The sequence below is a fragment of the Aquarana catesbeiana genome, linkage group LG03 (genome assembly GCF_042186555.1).
Source record: "Aquarana catesbeiana isolate 2022-GZ linkage group LG03, ASM4218655v1, whole genome shotgun sequence".
NCBI lineage: Eukaryota > Metazoa > Chordata > Amphibia > Anura > Ranidae > Aquarana > Aquarana catesbeiana.
The window spans coordinates 698,749,865-698,769,034 of record NC_133326.1 but is presented as its reverse complement, the minus strand read 5'-3'; the positions used below and the strand labels follow the sequence as shown (position 1 = coordinate 698,769,034).

Genomic DNA, 19,170 nt, shown 5'->3' with positions numbered 1-19,170 from the left:
ACTTTACAATCACTTTAAGGCTCGTAGGGCTACCAGTACTGGGTTGCTCCCACGGGTTAATACAAGAAGCTTGGGACCAGACCAGAATGTCACTGTGAGAATATACAGTGCCTTGAAAAAGTATTCATACCCCTTGAAATTTTCCACATTTTGTCATGTTATAACCAAAAACGTAAATGTATTCTATTGGGATTTTATGTGATAGACCAACACAAAGTGGCACATAATTGTGAAGTGGAAGGAAAATGATAAATGATTTTCAACATTTTTTTTACAAATAAATATGTGAAAAGTGTGTGGGGTACATTTGTATAGCGCCCCCCGGAGTCAGTACTTTGTAGAACCGCCTTTCACTGCAATTACAGCTGCAAGTCTTTTTGGGGATTTCTCTACCAGCTTTGCACATCTAGAGAGCGAAAATTTTGAGGAAAAAAAAACACTTTTTTTCTATGGTAACATTTTGCAAATAGGTAATTTTTGTTCATAAATTTAGGTGAAAATTTATACTGCTACATGTCTTTGGTAAAAACAACCCAAATTGGTGTATATTATTGGGTCTGTGTCAAAGTTATAGAGTCTACAAGCTATAGCGCAAATCATTGAAAATTGATCACACCTGACGTGCTGATGGCCTATCTCATTTCTTGAGACTCTGAAATGTCAGAAAAGTACAAATACCCTCCAAATGACCCCTTTTTGAAAAGTAGATAGTCCAAGGTATTTAGTAAGAGGCATGGTTTTTTTTTTTGGTTTTTTTTTGAAGTTGTAATTTTTTCCCACAATTCCTGGGGAAAATTAAGAAATGGTTTGTTTTTTATTTTTCACAAAATTGTCATAATAACAAGTTATTTCTCACACACAGCATATGCATACTTCCAATTACACCCCAAAATACATTCTGCTAGTCCTCTTGAGTATGGCAATACCACATGTGTGAGACTTTTTCACAGCCTGGCCACATACAGGGGCCCAACATGCAGGGAGCATCATCAGGGGTTTTAGGAGCATAAATTACACATCTAATTTCACTCCTACCTATCACACTTTTGAAGGTCCTGGAGAACGAGGACAATGGAATTGACCACAAAATGACCCAATTTTGGAAAGAAAACACCCTAATGTATATTCTGTGAGGCATGGCCTGCAGATGGGTACTCCGGGTACTCTGATGGCCTGCAGATAGCTACTTGGGTAACCTGATAAGCTGCAGATAGGTACTCTGATGGGCTAGTGACAGGTCCCTGGGTACACTGATAGGCTGGTGACAGGTCCGCGGGTACTCTGATGGGCTGGTGACAGGTACTCTGATGGGTGGGGACATGTACTCTGAAGGGCGGTGACGGGTACTCATATGGACTGTGACAGGTACTTTGATGGGCTGGTGACAGGTCCTCTTTATTAGGGGAGGCAATCAGTGGTGTGATTGGTGTACACTGTAAATGGTAACGAGCTGTTACCGCAATCTCCTCACACACGATTGGCGTGTGAGGAGGAGAACCCGGTAACATCTCGTTACCGCGCTTCGTTGACATTCTGTAACAGGCTGTGATTGGACACAGCTGGTCATGTGGTAAAGAGCCATTTTTTATTGGCTCTTTATACGGATCTGGGATGGGCTGTGTCTGAGGGACAGGCCTCATCCCCGATCGCTGGGGGCTTGCAGGAGCAGCGAGAAGAGGAGGACTTCATATGGCGCCTGCCCAGGATGGGAGATCCCTCCTGCAGACGTCATTAACCACTTGCCGACCGCCTCACGCCGATGTACGTCGGAAAAGTGGCACGGGCAGGCAGAATCATGTACATCTACGTGATCTGCTTCCCGCGGGCGGGGGGTCCGATTGGACACCCCCCCCCCCCGGTGCCCGAGGCGGTCGGCTTTTGTCCAGCAGTGATCGGAGGTGAGGGGGAGACCATCCATTCGTGGCCCCCCACCTCGCGATCGCCGCCGGCCAATAGAATCATTCCTCTGCTGCTGTATGCTAAACAGCAGCAAAGGAAATGATGTCATCTCTCCTCGGTTCAGTATTTTCCATTCCGGCGCCGAGGAGAGAAGACTGCAATGTGAGTGTAAAACACACACAGTAGAACATGCCAGGCACACAAACCCCCCCCCCCCCTTTACCCCCGATCCCCCCCCCCGATCCCCCCCAATCACCCCCCCCCCGTCACACTGACACCAAGCAGTTTTTTTTGTTTTTTTTTTCTGATTACCGCATGGTGTCAGTTTGTGACAGTTACTGTGGTAGGGCAGTTAGGGTTAGCCCCCTTTAGGTCTAGGATACCCCCCAACCCCCCCCTAATAAAGTTTTAACCCCTTGATCAACCCCCCCCCCCCCCGTCGCCAGTGTCACTAAGCGATCATTTTTCTGATCACTGTATTAGTGTCACTGGTTACGCTAGTTAGGGAGGTAAATATTTAGGTTCGCCGTCAGCGTTTTATAGCGACAGGGACCCCCATATACTACCCAATAAATGTTTTAACCCCTTGATTGCCCCCTAGTTAACCCTTTCACCACTGATCACCGTATAACTGTTACGGGTGACGCTGGTTAGTTCGTTTATTTTTTATAGTGTCAGGGCACCCGCCGTTTATTACCGAATAAAGGTTTAGCCCCCTGATCGCCCGGCGGTGATATGCGTCACCACAGGCAGCGTCAGATTAGCGCCAGTACCGCTAACACCCACGCACGCAGCATACACCTCCCTTAGTGGTATAGTATCTGAACGGATCAATATCTGATCCGATCAGATCTATACTAGCGTCTCCAGCAGTTTAGGGTTCCCAAAAATGCAGTGTTAGCGGGATCAGCCCAGATACCTGCTAGCACCTGCGTTTTGCCCCTCTGCCCAGCCCAGCCCACCCAAGTGCAGTATCGATCGATTACTGTCACTTACAAAACACATAACTGCAGCGTTCGCAGAGTCAGGCCTGATCCCTGCGATCGATAACAGTTTTTTTGGTAGCGTTTTGGTGAACTGGCAAGCACCAGGCAGCGTCAGGTTAGCGCCAGTAGCGCTAACACCCACGCATGCACCGTACACCTCTCTTAGTGGTATAGTATCTGAACGGATCAATATCTGATCCGATCAGATCTATACTAGCGTCCCCAGCAGTTTAGGGTTCCCAAAAACGCAGTGTTAGTGGGATCAGCCCAGATACCTGCTAGCACCTGCGTTTTGGCCCTCCGCCCAGCCCACCCAAGTGCAGTATCGATCGATCACTGTCACTTACAAAACACTAAACGCATAACTGCAGCGTTCGCAGAGTCAGGCCTCATCCCTGCGATCGCTAACAGTTTTTTTGGTAGCGTTTTGGTGAACTGGCAAGCACCAGCGGCCTAGTACACCCCGGTCGTAGTCAAACCAGCACTGCAGTAACACGTGGTGACGTGGCGAATCCCATAAGTGCAGTTCAAGCTGGTGAGGTGGCAAGCACAAGTAGTGTCCCGCTGCCACCAAAAAGACAAACACAGGCCCGTCGTGCCCATAGCGCCCTTCCTGCTGCATTCGCCAATCCTAATTGGGAACCCACCGCTTCTGCAGCGCCCGTACTAACCCCATTCACATCCCCAACCAAATGCAGTCGGCTGCATGAGAGGCATTTTCTTTATGTCCTCCTGAGTACCCCTACCCAACGAACCCCCCCAAAAAAGATGTGTCTGCAGCAAGCGCGTATATAGGCGTGACACCCGCTATTATTGTCCCTCCTGTCCTGACAATCCTGGTCTTTGCATTGGTGAATGTTTTGAACGCTACCATGCACTAGTTGAGTATTAGCGTAGGGTACAGCATTGCACAGACTAGGCACACTTTCACAGGGTCTCCCAAGATGCCATCGCATTTTGTGAGACCCGAACCTGGAACCGGTTACAGTTACAAAAGTTAGTTACAAAAAAAATGTCAAAAAAAATATATATATATAAAATTAAAAAAAAATAGTTGTCGTTTTATTGTTCTCTCTCTCTCTATTCTCTCTCTATTGTTCTGCTCTTTTTTACTGTATTCTATTCTGCAATGTTTTATTGTTATTATGTTTTATCATGTTTGCTTTTTCAGGTATGCAATTTTTTATACTTTACCATTTACTGTGCTTTATTGTTAACCATTTTCTTGTCTTCAGGTACGCCATTCACGACTTTGAGTGGTTATACCAGAATGATGCCTGCAGATTTAGGTATCATCTTGGTATCATTCTTTTCAGCCAGCGGTCGGCTTTCATGTAAAAGCAATCCTAGCGGCTAATTAGCCTCTAGACTGCTTTTACAAGCCGTGGGAGGGAATGCCCCCCCCCCCCCACCGTCTTCCGTGTTTTTCTCTGGCTCTCCTGTCTCAACAGGGAACCTGAGAATGCAGCCGGTGATTCAGCCAGCTGACCATAGAGCTGATCAGAGACCAGAGTGGCTCCAAACATCTCTATGGCCTAAGAAACCGGAAGCTACGAGCATTTTATGACTTAGATTTCGCCGGATGTAAATAGCGCCATTGGGAAATTGGGGAAGCATTTTATCACACCGATCTTGGTGTGGTCAGATGCTTTGAGGGCAGAGGAGAGATCTAGGGTCTAATAGACCCCAATTTTTTCAAAAAAGAGTACCTGTCACTACCTATTGCTATCATAGGGGATATTTACATTCCCCGAGATAACAATAAAAATGATTAAAAAAAAAAATATGAAAGGAACAGTTTAAAAATAAGATAAAAAAAGCAGAAAAATAATAAAGAAAAAAAAAAAAAAAAAAAAAAAGCACCCCTGTCGCCCCCTGCTCTCGCGCTAAGGCGAACGCAATCGGCGGTCTGTCGTCAAACGTAAACAGCAATTGCACCATGCATGTGAGGTATCACCGCGAAGGTCAGATCGAGGGCAGTAATTTTTGCAGTAGACCTCCTCTGTAGATCTAAAGTGGTAACCTGTAAAGGCTTTTAAAGGCTTTTAAAAATGTATTTATTTTGTTGCCACTGCACGTTTGTGCGCAATTTTAAAGCATGTCATGTTTGGTATCCATGTACTCGGCCTAAGATCATCTTTTTTATTTCATCAAACATTTGGGCAATATAGTGTGTTTTAGTGCATTCAAATTTAAAAAAGTGTGTTTTTTCCCCAAAAAATGCGTTTGAAAAATCGCTGCGCAAATACTGTGTGAAAAAAAAAAATGAAACACCCACCATTTTAATCTGTAGGGCATTTGCTTTAAAAAAATATATAATGTTTGGGGGTTCAAAGTAATTTTTTTGCAAAAAAAAAATAACTTTTTCATGTAAACAATAAGTGTCAGAAAGGGCTTTGTCTTCAAGTGGTTAGAAGAGTGGGTGATGTGTGACATAAGCTTCTAAATGTTGTGCATAAAATGCCAGGACAGTTCAAACCCCCCCCAAATGACCCCATTTTGGAAAGTAGACACCCCAAGCTATTTGCTGAGAGGCATGTCGAGTCCATGGAATATTTTATATTGCGACACAAGTTGCGGGAAAGAGACACATTTTTTTTTTTTTTTTTTTTTTTTTTGCACAAAGTTGTCACTAAATGATATATTGCTCAAACATGCCATGGGAATATGTGAAATTACACCCCAAAATACATTCTGCTGCTTCTCCTGAGTACGGGGATACCACATGTGTGAGACTTTTTGGGAGCCTAGCCACGTACGGGACCCCGAAAACCAAGCACCGCCTTCAGGCTTTCTAAGGGCGTGAATTTTTGATTTCACTCTTCACTGCCTATCACAGTTTCGGAGGCCATGGAAAGCCCAGGTGGCACAAACCCCCCCCAAATGACCCCATTTTGGAAAGTAGACACCCCAAGCTATTTGCTGAGAGGTATAGTGAGTATTTTGCAGACCTCACTTTTTGTCACAAAGTTTTGAAAATTGAAAAAAGAAAAAAAAAAATGTTTTTTCTTGTCTTTCTTCATTTTCAAAAACAAATGAGAGCTGCAAAATACTCACCATGCCTCTCAGCAAATAGCTTGGGGTGTCTACTTTCCAAAATGGGGTCATTTGGGGGGGTTTTGTGCCACCTGGGCATTCCATGGCCTCCGAAACTGTGATAGGTAGTGAGGAGTAAAATCAAAAATTTACACCCTTAGAAATCCTGAAGGTGGTGATTGGTTTTCGGGGCCCCGTACGCGGCTAGGCTCCCAAAAAGTCCCACACATGTGGTATCCCCATACTCAGGAGAAGCAGCTGAATGTATTTTGGGGTGCAATTCCACATAGGCCCATGGCCTGTGTGAGCAATATATCATTTAGTGACAACTTTTTGTAAATATTTTTTTTTTTTTTTGTCATTATTCAATCACTTGGGACAAAAAAAATAAATATTCAATGGGTTCAACATGCCTCTCAGCAATTTCCTTGGGGTGTCTACTTTCCAAAATGGGGTCACTTGGGGGGGTTTTGTACTGCCCTGCCATTTTAGCACCTCAAGAAATGACATAGGCAGTCATAAACTAAAAGCTGTGTAAATTACAGAAAATGTACCCTAGTTTGTAGACGCTATAACTTTTGCGTAAACCAATAAATATATGCTTATTGACATTTTTTTTACCAAAGACATGTGGCCGAATACATTTTGGCCTAAATGTATGACTAAAATTTAGTTTATTGGATTTTTTTTATAACAAAAAGTAGAAAATATCATTTTTTTTCAAAATTTTCGGTCTTTTTCCGTTTATAGCGCAAAAAATAAAAACCGCAGAGGTGATCAAATACCATCAAAAGAAAGCTCTATTTGTGGGAAGAAAAGGACGCAAATTTCGTTTGGGTACAGCATTGCATGACCGCGCAATTAGCAGTTAAAGCGACGCAGTGCCAAATTGGAAAAAGACCTCTGGTCCTTAGGCAGCATAATGGTCCGGGGCTCAAGTGGTTAATAGATACTGGTGCAAGCCAAAGCATTTTTAATATAGAGGACTTACCTCCAGGATTATTATCTACAAATGTTATCTCTGGTGTTGGCCTAACCGGGACCTCTACTGATTTGGTTGAGTCCAAGCCACTTAAACCCAGGCTAGGACAGCAAACAGAAATTGTCACTAAAGTGTTAGTTTCAGACACAGTTCCTACCAATCTTTTGGGAGCTGACATTTTGAACCAAATTTTAGCAAACATAGACTACACTCCTACAGGAGTCCAAGTGGTCAGTAGTCTGTCAGGAGAAGTTTTAAATTCTGCTTGTGGAGTATTTTTAATCCAAGACTCCACTCTGCCATTTCACTGACATTGGCAGGGAAGGTGTTAATATCAGGGGCGATCAAAGGGTTAAACGTGATTACTAACTGTGGGGGAGGTGCTTGTACTATAGGAAGGCAGAGTTCCGTGTTCCTGCTTAGCAGAAACTCAGGATCACAACCTTCCCTTGTCACACAGAATGGCGATGTGCCTTGTTTATATAGGAAGACCGCCGCTCTGCCCTTCTCGGGAATGATCGGTGGACATCGATTCCACTGGACCCGCTGATTGGCTCCCGCTGTGTCTAGTCACAGCGGAAGTGGGTTGCTGGCGGTGTGCATGCCTGCCCCAGGCCCAGAAGAGCAGTACAGGTATGTGATCCTGCACAGAGAAACCACTTTTCTGCCGTGTGTATGATAGATAGATAGATAGATAGATAGATAGATAGATAGATAGTGTCATGAATATTGGAATAGTGACTGATTCATAATGCTAGGACAGATACTGTTAGGAGATGTTGATGTAAATTCCAACACCTGTCTGTCTATTGTCTGCTAAAATGTGTATTGTAAATAAGTCTACTATGGGATCTATGAGTCATTAGATCCCCATTGTTATTTGTGTTAATTAACTCTGCTATTGTGTGAAGAAGAGTCTATATTGATTGTGATAATGTGGATTGGATTTTCTGAACTACAAGATGGCCAGTCTGGCCTAACGGCCATGGCTGAGTCATCTAGGCTGTCTAAAGGGATTAGTTAATTAGCTCGTACCTGCCCCCTCCAGTGGACCCCTCTATTTTATATAATCTATCAATGAAAAATTGCCTCCCATGTTCTAATTGCCGGAGATTTTAACACCATTCTAGATCTCAAACTTGATTCATCCAATCCACTACGCACGGCTAACCCTGACCTGGTAAATTGGGCAGACATCTTTGCTCTTACAGAGCTGTGGAGATGGAAGCATGCCCTAATGCACTAATGCCCTGTACACACGGTCGGACATTGATCGGACATTCAGACAACAAAATCCATGGATTTTTTCCGACGGATGTTGGCTCAAACTTATCCAGGCGGATAATATCCAGGCGGATACAGTAGCAGATGCCTTACTGCGGGTATTCACTAGGGTAGGGTTTCCCCAGGAGATATTGTCCGATCAGGGTACCCAGTTCACAGCCGAGCTGACGCAGCAGCTCTGGCGTCTCTGTGGGATTAAACCCCTCCAGAGCGCCCCCTACCACCCTCAGACTAACGGGCTGTGTGAGAGATTTAACGGGACCCTGAAGCAGCTGCTTCGGGCCTTCGTGGAGAGTAGGAAGGATTGGGAGAAATATCTTCCCCATCTACTGTTCGCCTATAGAGAGGTACCCCAAGAGTCCACAGGGTTTTCCCCATTTAAGCTGTTGTATGGGCGAAGGGTTAGGGGGCCCTTAGACTTAGTAATGGCCCAGTGGGAGGGGGTAAAGGATCCAGAAGGCCTCCCCATCCTTAGTTATGTCTTGGAACTCAGGGAGCGCCTGCGGGAACTTACCGATCTAGTTCATGAGAATATGCAATCGGCCCAGAGTCAGCAGAAGGTTTGGTATGATCGGTCTGCGCGGAATCGCACCTTTTATATCGGACAGAAAGTCCTGGTACTAAAACCCCTGAAGCAAAATAAATTATAGGCCACCTGGCAGGGACCCTATCAGGTGGTAAAACAGCTGTGCGATACCACCTACGTGGTTGCCAGCTGTGCAGACACAAACATTAAGAGGACGTTCCACATTAATATGATGAAGGCCTATCATGAGAGGACTGAGGCCATAGCTGCCATATGCACTCCTGCCACCGGGGACTCTGAATATCTACCGATGCTGGAGCTTCCCGAAATCAGTAACTGTTCCAGGGGTGTGGAGGATATACGGCTAGGAGATAGATTAGGATCCCAAGAACGAGAACAGGCCAGAGAATTACTCCAGGACCGGCAGGAGATGTTCTCGACACTCCCTGGGTACACTCACATAGCTGTGTACAAGGTAGAGACCCCCGGGCAGAAGCCCCTGAGACAACCAGCCTAAAGGATTCCCGGAGCAGTGCAAGAGGGGAAGAGAGCGGAGATTAGGGAGATGCTCGAGTTAGGGGTGATCGAACTATCGGCAAGCCCCTGGGCTTCCCCTGTAGTATTAGTCCCAAAACGGGATGGCACGACCCGATTTTGTGTGGACTATAGGCGACTGAATGACTGTACTGTGACAGATGCCTACCCTATGCCCCGAGTGGACGAATTGCTGGACAAAATAGCTCAGGGACATTATCTGACGACTATTGACTTATGTAAGGGCTACTGGCAGATTTCCTTGGAAGCGGAAGCAATTCCAAAGTCGGCCTTCATCACCCCGTTCGGCCTTTACCAGTTTCGGGTAATGCCATTCGGGATGAAGAATGCTCCGGCTACCTTCCAGCGGATGATAGATGAACTCCTCGATGGTCTGCAAGATTTTGCATGTGCATATCTTGATGACTTCGCAATCTATAGCCAGACATGGGAGGAACATCTTAGACACCTGGGAATAGTGCTAGATAGGATCCGAGCCGCTAACCTGACCCTGAAGACAGACAAATGTAATATCGGGATGTCTGAGGTGCAATATCTGGGACATAGAGTGGGGTGTGGGAAGCAGAGGCCAGAACCTGCAAAAATCGAGGCCGTCCTAAACTGGCCAGTTCCCAGAACCAAGACCCAGGTACTTGCATTTTTAGGGACAGCAGGGTACTACAGGAAGTTTGTACCCCACTATAGTGACATAGCCAAACCCCTGACGAACCTGACCAAAAAGACTCTCCCTAGACAGGTCCTGTCGTCCCCGGAGTGTGAGACAGCATTTCATCAGTTAAAAACCGCCCTAACGCAAGCTCCCATACTGGCGGCACCCAATCCTAACAAACGCTTTGTCATTCATACTGATGCCTCCATGTTCGGACTGGGAGCCGTACTAAGTCAAGTTGGTGATGACGGGAAAGAGCACCCGGTGGCGTATCTCAGCCGCAAGTTGTTACTCCGTGAAGTCGGATATGCTGCCGTGGAAAAAGAGTGTTTGGCCTTAGTCTGGGCTTTAAAGAAACTGCAGCCCTATGTGTATGGACGCTCTTTTACCGTCATGACAGACCACAATCCTTTGATATGGCTTAACCGGGTGGCGGGAGAGAACGGCCGATTACTAAGGTGGAGCCTGGCTTTGCAACCGTACAATTTCACCATACAATAACGGCCAGGGCCTCAAAACGGGAATGCGGATGGGTTATCCCGGCAGACGGACCTGGAACCTTAAGACTACTTTTCCAACATCCTCGAGCCACCACTGTTGGACTGTTTCCCGGGGGGGAGTATTGTCATGAAAATTGGAATAGTGACTGATTCATAATGCTGGGACAGATACTGTTAGGAGATGCTGATGTAAATTCCAACACCTGTTTGTCTATTGTCTGCTAAAATGTGTATTGTAAATAAGTCTACTATGGGATCTAAGAGTCATTAGATCCCCATTGTTATTTGTGTTAATTAACTCTGCTATTGTGTGAAGAAGAGTCTATATTGATTGTGATAATGTTGATTGGATTTTCTGAACTACAAGACGGCCAGTCTGGCCTAACGGTTATGGCTGAGTCATCTAGGCTGTCTAAAGGGATTAGTTAATTAGCTCATGTTAATTAGGTTAATTAGGTTACAGGTGTATTGTTAGAGTAATATGAGCAGGAGGTCTGCACCTCCACTTTTAGTGTATAAAAGCCTGTATTTTGCAATAAAAGACATTCCTGTTTGAACTTACATACAGCCTGCCTGGTGTTTGTTCTGAGCTATCACAACTGGACTAGAATGGCACAGAGCTGTGGTTCTAATCCCGGACCATTGGATGACCGAACCATCAGACGTTGCAATCTGATTCAATAGCTGCAGAGGAGTGTCGGGAGAGTGGAACCGAGCGAGCAAGGGGCTCGTTACAGATAGATAGATAGATAGATAGATAGATAGATAGATAGATAGATATGGTGAGTATTTTGCAGCTCTCATTTGTTTTTGAAAATGAAGAAAGAAAAATGTATTTTTTTTTCTTTTTTTAATTTTTAAAACTTTATGACAAAAAGCGAGATCTGCAAAATATTCATCATACCTCTCAGCAAATAGCTTGGGGTGTCTACTTTCCAAAATGGGGTCATTTGGGGGGGGGGGGGTTGTGCTACCTAGGCATTCCATGGCCTCCGAAACTGTGATAGGCAGTGAAGAGTGAAATCAAAAATTTACACCCTTACAAATCCTGAAGGCGGTGATTGGTTTTCGGGGTCCCTTACACGGCTAGGCTCCCAAAAAGTCTCACACATGTGGTATCCCTGTACTCAGGAGAAGCAACAGAATGTATTTTGGGGTGTAATTTCACATATGCCCATGGCATGTTTGAGCAATATATCATTTAGTGACAACTTTGTGCAAAAAAAAAAAAATTGTCTTTTTCCTGCAACTTGTGTCACAATATAAAATATTCCATGGACTCGACATGCCTCTCAGCAAATTACTTTCCAAAATGGGGTCATTTGTGGGGGTTTTGTCCTGGCATTTTTTGCACAACATTTAGAAGCTTATGTCACACATCACCCACTCTTCTAACCACTTGAAGATAAAGCCCTTTCTGACACTTTTTGTTTACATGAAAAAATATTTTTTTTGCAAGAAAATTACTTTGAACCCCCAAATATTATATATTTTTTTAAAGCAAATGCCCTACAGATTAAAATGGTGGGTGTTTCATTTTTTTTCGCACAGTATTTGCCCAGCAATTTTTCAAATGCAATTTTTTGGGAAAAAACACACTTTTTTTAATTTTAATGAATTAAAACACACTATATTGCCCAAATGTTTTATGAAATAAAAAAGATGATCTTAGGCCGAGCACATGGATACCAAACACGACATGCTTTAAAATTGCACACAAACGTGCAGGGGCGACAAACTACATACATTTTTAAAAGCTTTTAAAAGCCTGCTAAACTGCTAAAATTACTGCCCTCAATCTGACCTTCGCAGTGATACCTCACATGCATGGTGCAATTGCATTCGCCTTTGCGCAAGAGCAGGGGGGGACAGGGGTGCTTTTTTTTTATTATTTTTTTGCTTTTTTATCTTATTTTTAAACTGTTCCTTTCATTTTTAGTTTTTTTAGCATCTTTATTGTTATCTCAGGGAATGTAAATATCCCTTGTGATTGCAATAGGTAGTGACAGGTACTCCTTTTTTAAAAAATTGGGGTCTATTAGACCCTAGATCTCCCCTCTGCCCTCAAAGCATCTGACCACACCAAGATCAGTGTGATAAAATGCTTTCCCAATTTCCCAATGGCGCTGTTTATATCCGGCAAAACCTAAGTCATGAAATGCTCGTAGCTTCCGGTTTCTTAGGCCATAGAGATGATTGGAGCCATTCTGGTCTCTGATCAGCTCTATGGTCAGGTGGCGGAAACCATTGGCTGCATTGTCGGGTTCCCTGTTGGGACAGGATAAGCCTGAGAAAACCATGGAAGACTGTGGGGGGGGGGGTGTTCCCTCCCACTGCTTGTAAAAGCAGTCTAGAGGCTAATTAGCTGCTAGGATTGCTTTTACATGAAATCCGACCGCTGGCTGAAAAGAATGATACCAAGATGATACCTAAACCCACATGGAAATCATTCTGGTATAGCCACTCAAAGTCCAGCAACATACCAGTATGTTGCTGGTCCTTGTTGGGCATACATTGTAATGCTCTTTTTTTCATGCAGCCTGTGGGCTGAACGAAAAAAAAACAGATTGATCGGTGGGTATGCCCACCATTAGAATACCACCCTTCATCCACCCACTTCTAATGATGGGCATATATGCTCTTTTTTTTTAACTGTGATGATGAAATCACCTTCTACAGTGCTGGAGTCGCTGATTTATGTATCGTGGGAGCAAACACTGTTGCTGTCAAAATAAATAAATCAGTGCTGCAGCTGAATGGGTACCTGCTAAGCAAATAATGGTTAACAATAAAACAAAGTAAGATTACATACAGTATAACAGTAAGACATACCATACCTGCAAAGCAAATACAATAAAACATAGTAAAAAGAAAACATTTTTTAACAGAATCTGGGCCTAAAAAATATATGCCGAAGCATGGGGGCAATCCCTCCCTAATGTTAGGGGCAAATCGCCCCCTCCACCCCTGCCCCCATGCTTCGGCATATATGCTCTTTTTTTTTTTAACTGTGATGATGAAATCACCTTCTACAGCGCTGGAGTCGCTGATTTACGTATCGTGGGAGCAAACGATGTTGCTGTCAAGATGAATAAATCAGTGTTGCAGCTGAATGGCGTACCTACTAAGCAAATGATGGTTAACAATAAAACAAAGTAACATTACAGTATAACAGTAAGACATACCATACCTGCAAAGCAAATACATTAAATATAGTAAAAATAAAACATTTTTTAACGCAATCTGTGCCTAAAAAATATATGCCGAAGCATGAGGGCAATCCGCCCCTAATGTTAGGGGCAAATCACCCCTCCACCCCTGCCCCCATGCTTCGGAATATATATTCTTTTTATTTTAACTGTGATGATGAAATCACTTTCTACAGCGCTTGAGTCGCTGATTTAGTGTCCGAGTGTCTTGCTTTTATTACCGTTCCCTCCTGGTCCCCCTATTACTGTTCCCTCCTGGTCCCCCTATTACCGTTCTCTCCTGTCCCCCTATTACGGTTCTCTCCTGGTCCCCCTATTAGCGTTCTCTCCTGGTCCCCCTATACTGTTCCCTCCTGATCCCCCCTAGTACTGTTCCCTCCTGATCCCCCCTAGTACTGTTCTCTCCTGGTCCCCCTATTACTGTTCTCTCCTGGTCCCCCTATTACTGTTCCCTCCGGCACTTTGCCTATCGGAAGCGCCAGCCCTGACTAAGTCTACAAAGCAGCTGAAGAAAGATGGAGGGAGAAAGAAACCCCCCTATACTGTTCCCTCCTGGTCCCCCTATTACTGTTCTCTCCTGGTCCCCCATTACTGTTCTCTCCTGATCCCCCTATTACTGTTCCCTCCTGGTCCCCCTATTAGTGTTCTCTCCTGATCCCCCTATCACTGTTCCCCCCTGGTCCCCCTATTACCGTTCCCCCCTGGTCCCCCTATTACCGTTCCCTCCTTGTCCCCTATTACCGTTCTCTCCTGGTCCCCCTATACCGTTCCCTCTATACTGGTCCCTCCTGGTCCCCCTAGTACTGTTCTCTCCTGGTCCCCATTAACTGTTCCCTCCAGGGCTTTGCCTAGTGGAAGCGCTGTCCCTGACTAAGTCTACGAAGCAGCTGAAGAAAGAAAGAAAGGGAGAAAGAAAGAAACCCCCGTATACTGGTCCCTCCTGGTCCCCCTATTACTGTTCTCTCCTGGTCCCCCTATTACTGTTCCCTCCTAGTTCCCCTATTACTGTTCCCTCCTAGTCCCACTATTACTGTTCCCTCCTAGTTCCCCTATACTGTTCACTCCTGGTCCCCCTCTTACTGTTCTCTCCCGGTCCCCCTGTTACTGTTCCCTCCTAGTTCCCCTATACGGTTCCCTCCTGGTCCCACTATTACTGTTCCCTCCTAGTTCCCCTATACTGTTCCCTCCTGGTCCCACTATTACTGTTCCCTCCTAGTTCCCTTATACTGTTCCCTCCTGGTCCCCCTATTACTGTTCTCTCCTGGTCCCCCTATTACTGTTCCCTCCTGGTCCCCCTATTACTGTTCCCTCCTAGTTCCCCTATACTGTTCTCTCCTGGTCCCCCTATTACTGTTCTCTCCTGGTCCCCATAAACTGTTCCCTCCGGTGCTTTGCCTAGCGTAAGCGTCGGCCCTGACAAAGTCTATGAAGCAGCTGAAGACAAGTTGTACCTTATGGAAAACTGATACAAAACGTGTGATAAAAATTTCAGTCTGTAGTGGGAGGCCAGGCTGGAACTGTGAGGGAATGGGGACTAAGTGTTTGAGGGGACTAGGCTGAGTCTGCGTGGTTGTGGAAGGAGTCTGCGTGGTTGTGGAAGGAGTCTGCAGGGAAGCAGGGATGAGTCTGCCAGGGTGTAGGGGAAAGTCTGCCTGAAAGATTGGATGAGTCAGCCAGAGAGAAGAGATAAGGGAAGTGCCCCCCCAGACACCTCCCTAGAAGATTTATCTCTTCTCTCTGGCAGACTCATCCTATCTTCCTGGCAGACTTTCCCCAGCAAGAGGTAAGGGAAGTGCCCCCCCAGACATTTCCCTAAAAGACTTCTCTCTTCTCTCTGGCAGACTTATCCTATCATCCCTGCAGACTCCTTCCACAACCCAGCAATCTGTTCCCCTGACCTTCTTGTAGACTCGGCCTAGTTCCCTTAAAGACTTGGTCCCCATTCCCTCACAGTTCCAGCCTGGCCTCCCACTCTCCTGCAGAAGGACATTTTTGTGACACGTTTTGTGGACATTTTTCATAAGCTACAACTTGTATTGTCTTCAGTTTAGCTTCTTCTTTTGTCTTCTTTGGTCTTCAGGTTCTGTATGGCTTCCCATTCCTCACTGACAAATGAAAAGCCCATGAACAGTGCCTGCGCCGTCTTCCCAAGATCGCAAAATATCAGCCTCTTATACAGATCAATTGTCGTCTTTGTCATTTCTTTGAGGTCCTAAAAAAAGAAAAAGGGAGAACAATGAGATCCATGAATGAATAGAAGAAATACCTCTATGACCTCTGAGGGCCATTTCCCCACCTCTATGGGCCATCTAAGTCCATATGATTGTGAGATGTCATAAGCCAGTCACCACTGTGCAGAAGCAAGGATCTGGATCTTCACTATTAAAGTTGTGCAAACTCCCTTCTGAAAGGTTTATGTTTGTCCCCTTATTTCTCTTTACTCACTTCCCATGAGTCTTCAGATTGAGAGTCGGGGTGAGATCTCTCCTGAGGTCTGCCAGTGCACAACACATCAAATAACAGAGCCCTGTAACTAAGTGAAATGTACGTATGTATGGAGCTCTGTTATATGATGCTGTCATACACACTCAGGAATCGGGAGAAAGCGCTGTCAGAGCTTAGGTGACTCCTCCCCCCGGCTCACAAACTGATGAGTCAGATTCAAGTAAATTGAATGTGGGAAATAAAAACGGTGCACAATTCTAATAAGGGAAGATAGAATATTCGACCTGCTTTCATGAATCTGGTCCTGACGGCTTCTATTTAAAGTGGTGTTCCCATTATAAAAAAAAATTAAAAGTCAGCAGCTACAAATACTGCAGCTGCTGACTTTTAATAATCGGATACTTACCTGTCCCGGGGTCCAGCGATGCGGGCGTACAAAGCCCCGCTTGTCTTCCCCTCTGTTCAGCGGCGCTGACATTGTAACTGTGGGCGCCTGGCTGCACCCACTGCGCATGCGTGAGCGGCGCTGCGCACCGTGATTGGCCGCGCAATCATCTGGGATCTGTCACGTGTCCCAGATTATTGACAAGAGGGAGGGGGGCAGAGCTGAGTCCTTCCTGCACCGAGGGGAAGTGACCTCAAGAGCCCAGGCACTGAAGGAGGCAGACTACGAGGGACCCCCTAGCAACAGCCATTTAGAGGTGAGTAAAAAAAAAAAAAATCCCAATTTTTTTTTTTTTTAGGCACATTCATGCATTTTTTTGGGTGGAACACCACTTTAGGCACAATGATACATCTCACAAACATCATTTTCTCCTCTATGAACCCCCCAAAGTGTCATGATGGGCCCCAGCCATGTGTAAAGAGACTGGCCAGATGGGCCCCATGCACAATGCTTAAATTACTTACCTTCCGACATGCAGAAAATGGGGCGCGCGTCTCCCCTGCCTCCAGCTGTTCCCAATTTATTCCTCCGAAAAATCGGTGCTTCCGTATATTGGCAATATACACCTTTCGTTTTTTCTGGTCTTTACAGAGGAGCTATGAGGGGAAAAGGAAAACAGAGACATGAGGTGACATTAATGGCATGAAAATGCTAAGAAGCCGATTTATAAAGACCTGCGGCTTCCAACAAAACACAAACCACATTTATATTTATTTAGCCTATATTTCTATTTGCCTTGTCCCGCTGGGACTGTGTAACTACTTACCTTGTTCAGAAAGTCCACTAAGACATCATCGGCACCGATAGGGTAACGTGGTGTTTCATAGCATATGGAACTTTTAGGATCGTTTGGGTTGTATGGATAAATACCAAAGGCTGCCTCAAATAATGTGACCCCCAACGCGAAAAAGTCCACAGCTTTGTCAAATGGCTCTTCCTTAAATATCTGTGGGAAAATCAGAGAGAGAGAGAAGGATCAGGACATGTCAGACTGAAAAACAACATCATCATTTACAACAAGGCTCCACACAAATGTTTTCATCTTTAACCACTTCCAGACCGCCCGCTGTCGTTATATGTCGGATGCTTGACATTTGAATACCATTCTTATGGCAGCAGATAGCTGCCATAACCCTGGTATGTTTTTAAACGAACGGCAGGTAGTCTGCTTTCAGGTAAAAGTGGTCTCTGTGGAGGATTCGCCACAAGATCACTTTTTTCGGCTCCCCCCCTCCGCTCCTCGTGGTCTCCGTCCCTTATCAGAGCCGTCAGTAGCAGCAGAGACGATCGGGTGGTTTCCCCTGTGAGACCTGGAGTCGAGTGAGGGAAAGATGGCCCCCTCCTCGGCTCCATAACATTGGATGACGGAAGTGTGGTCAAACGTCACTTCCGCCCAAGGGTCTTAACGGTAATTTTTTTTTTTTATTGAAAAAAAAAAAAAAAAAAGGACATTTATTTATTTATTTTTATTGCATTTCAGTATAAATGTGAGACCTAAGGTCTTTTTGACCCCAGATCTCACATTAAAGAGGTCCTGTTATGTTTTTTTTCTATTACCAGGGATGTTTACATTCCTGTTAATAGAAATAAAAGTGATCCAATTATTTTTTTTTTAATGGACAGTGTAAAAATAAAATATAAAAAGTAAAATTAATAAGAAGAATGAAAATAAAAGATTTAAAGGGCCCCGTTCAGCCGACCTCGCGTGCAGACGTGAACGCATATGTATGTTGCGCCCGCATATGAAAACGGCGTTCAAACCACACATGTGAGGTATCGCCGCGATCATTACAGCGAGAGCAACAATTCTAGCACTAGACCTCCTCTGTAACTCAAAACTGGTAACCTTTAGAAATTTTTAAAAGTCGCCAATGGAGATTTTTAAGTGCCAGTTTGCCGCATGAGATGTTGCGTATCAATTTACTTGGCGTAACACTATCTTTCACAATATAGAAAAAAATTGGGCTAACTTTTTTTTTTTAATTAAAAAAAGTGAATTTTTTCCAAAAAAATTGTGCTTGTAAGACCGCTGCACAAATAAGGTGTGATATAAAGTATTGCAACGACCGCCATTTTATTCTCTAGGGTGTCTGCAAAAAATACATAATGTTTGGGGGTTCTAAGTCATTTTCTAGAAAAAAAAAAGATTTTTAACTTCTAAACAACAGATCTCAAAAGGAGGCTCGGTCCTTAAGTAGTTAATACATTTGACTTCATTTAGAAGCATCCTACTTCTATGTGTAGTGGTCACAAAGTAGCCATTACACACTGTCTGCCGGGCACAATAACAAAGAAGGAAAACGAATTGCTCTGTGTATGGAGGTTCTCTTGATTTCTGGACAGACCTGATCTGATCTTTTATTGCTCTATGTATACAGGTTCTCTTTAATTGGGGTCTAATCTTGTTGATAATTGTCCTGTGTACAGACACAATGGACAATCAGATGATTAGCCTTTTACTTACCTCAGGAGCCATATATAGTTCTGTTCCAAATTCTTCAGTTATTGTCTTGGACCCAAACATGTTGGTTTCTGCTATGCCAAAGTCCGCTAATTTCACGTGACCGTTACGATCCAGAAGAATGTTATCAGGGTTCAAGTCACTGTGGAGGAAAAAAATAGTCAGCTTTGCAGTTCAGATAATTGTCCCCCCC

General features: G+C 44.6%; 1 protein-coding gene and 1 long non-coding RNA gene across 3 annotated transcripts in view; one reads left to right on the top strand and one right to left on the bottom strand.

The window, feature by feature from the left end:
- The window catches only part of LOC141133584 (uncharacterized), a 123,840-nt gene that overhangs the window by 85,968 nt on the left and 18,702 nt on the right, over positions 1 to 19,170 (top strand). The window lies entirely within an intron of this gene.
- On the bottom strand, positions 15,591 to 17,558 carry LOC141131164 (serine/threonine-protein kinase Sgk2-like). Its single transcript, XM_073618209.1, has 4 exons — positions 17,532 to 17,558; positions 17,283 to 17,462; positions 16,981 to 17,112; positions 15,591 to 15,838 (listed from the first exon to the last, which is right to left on the bottom strand). Exons 1-4 carry the CDS (start codon positions 17,556 to 17,558, stop codon positions 15,674 to 15,676), a joined length of 504 nt encoding a protein of 167 aa, XP_073474310.1. The 3' UTR covers positions 15,591 to 15,673.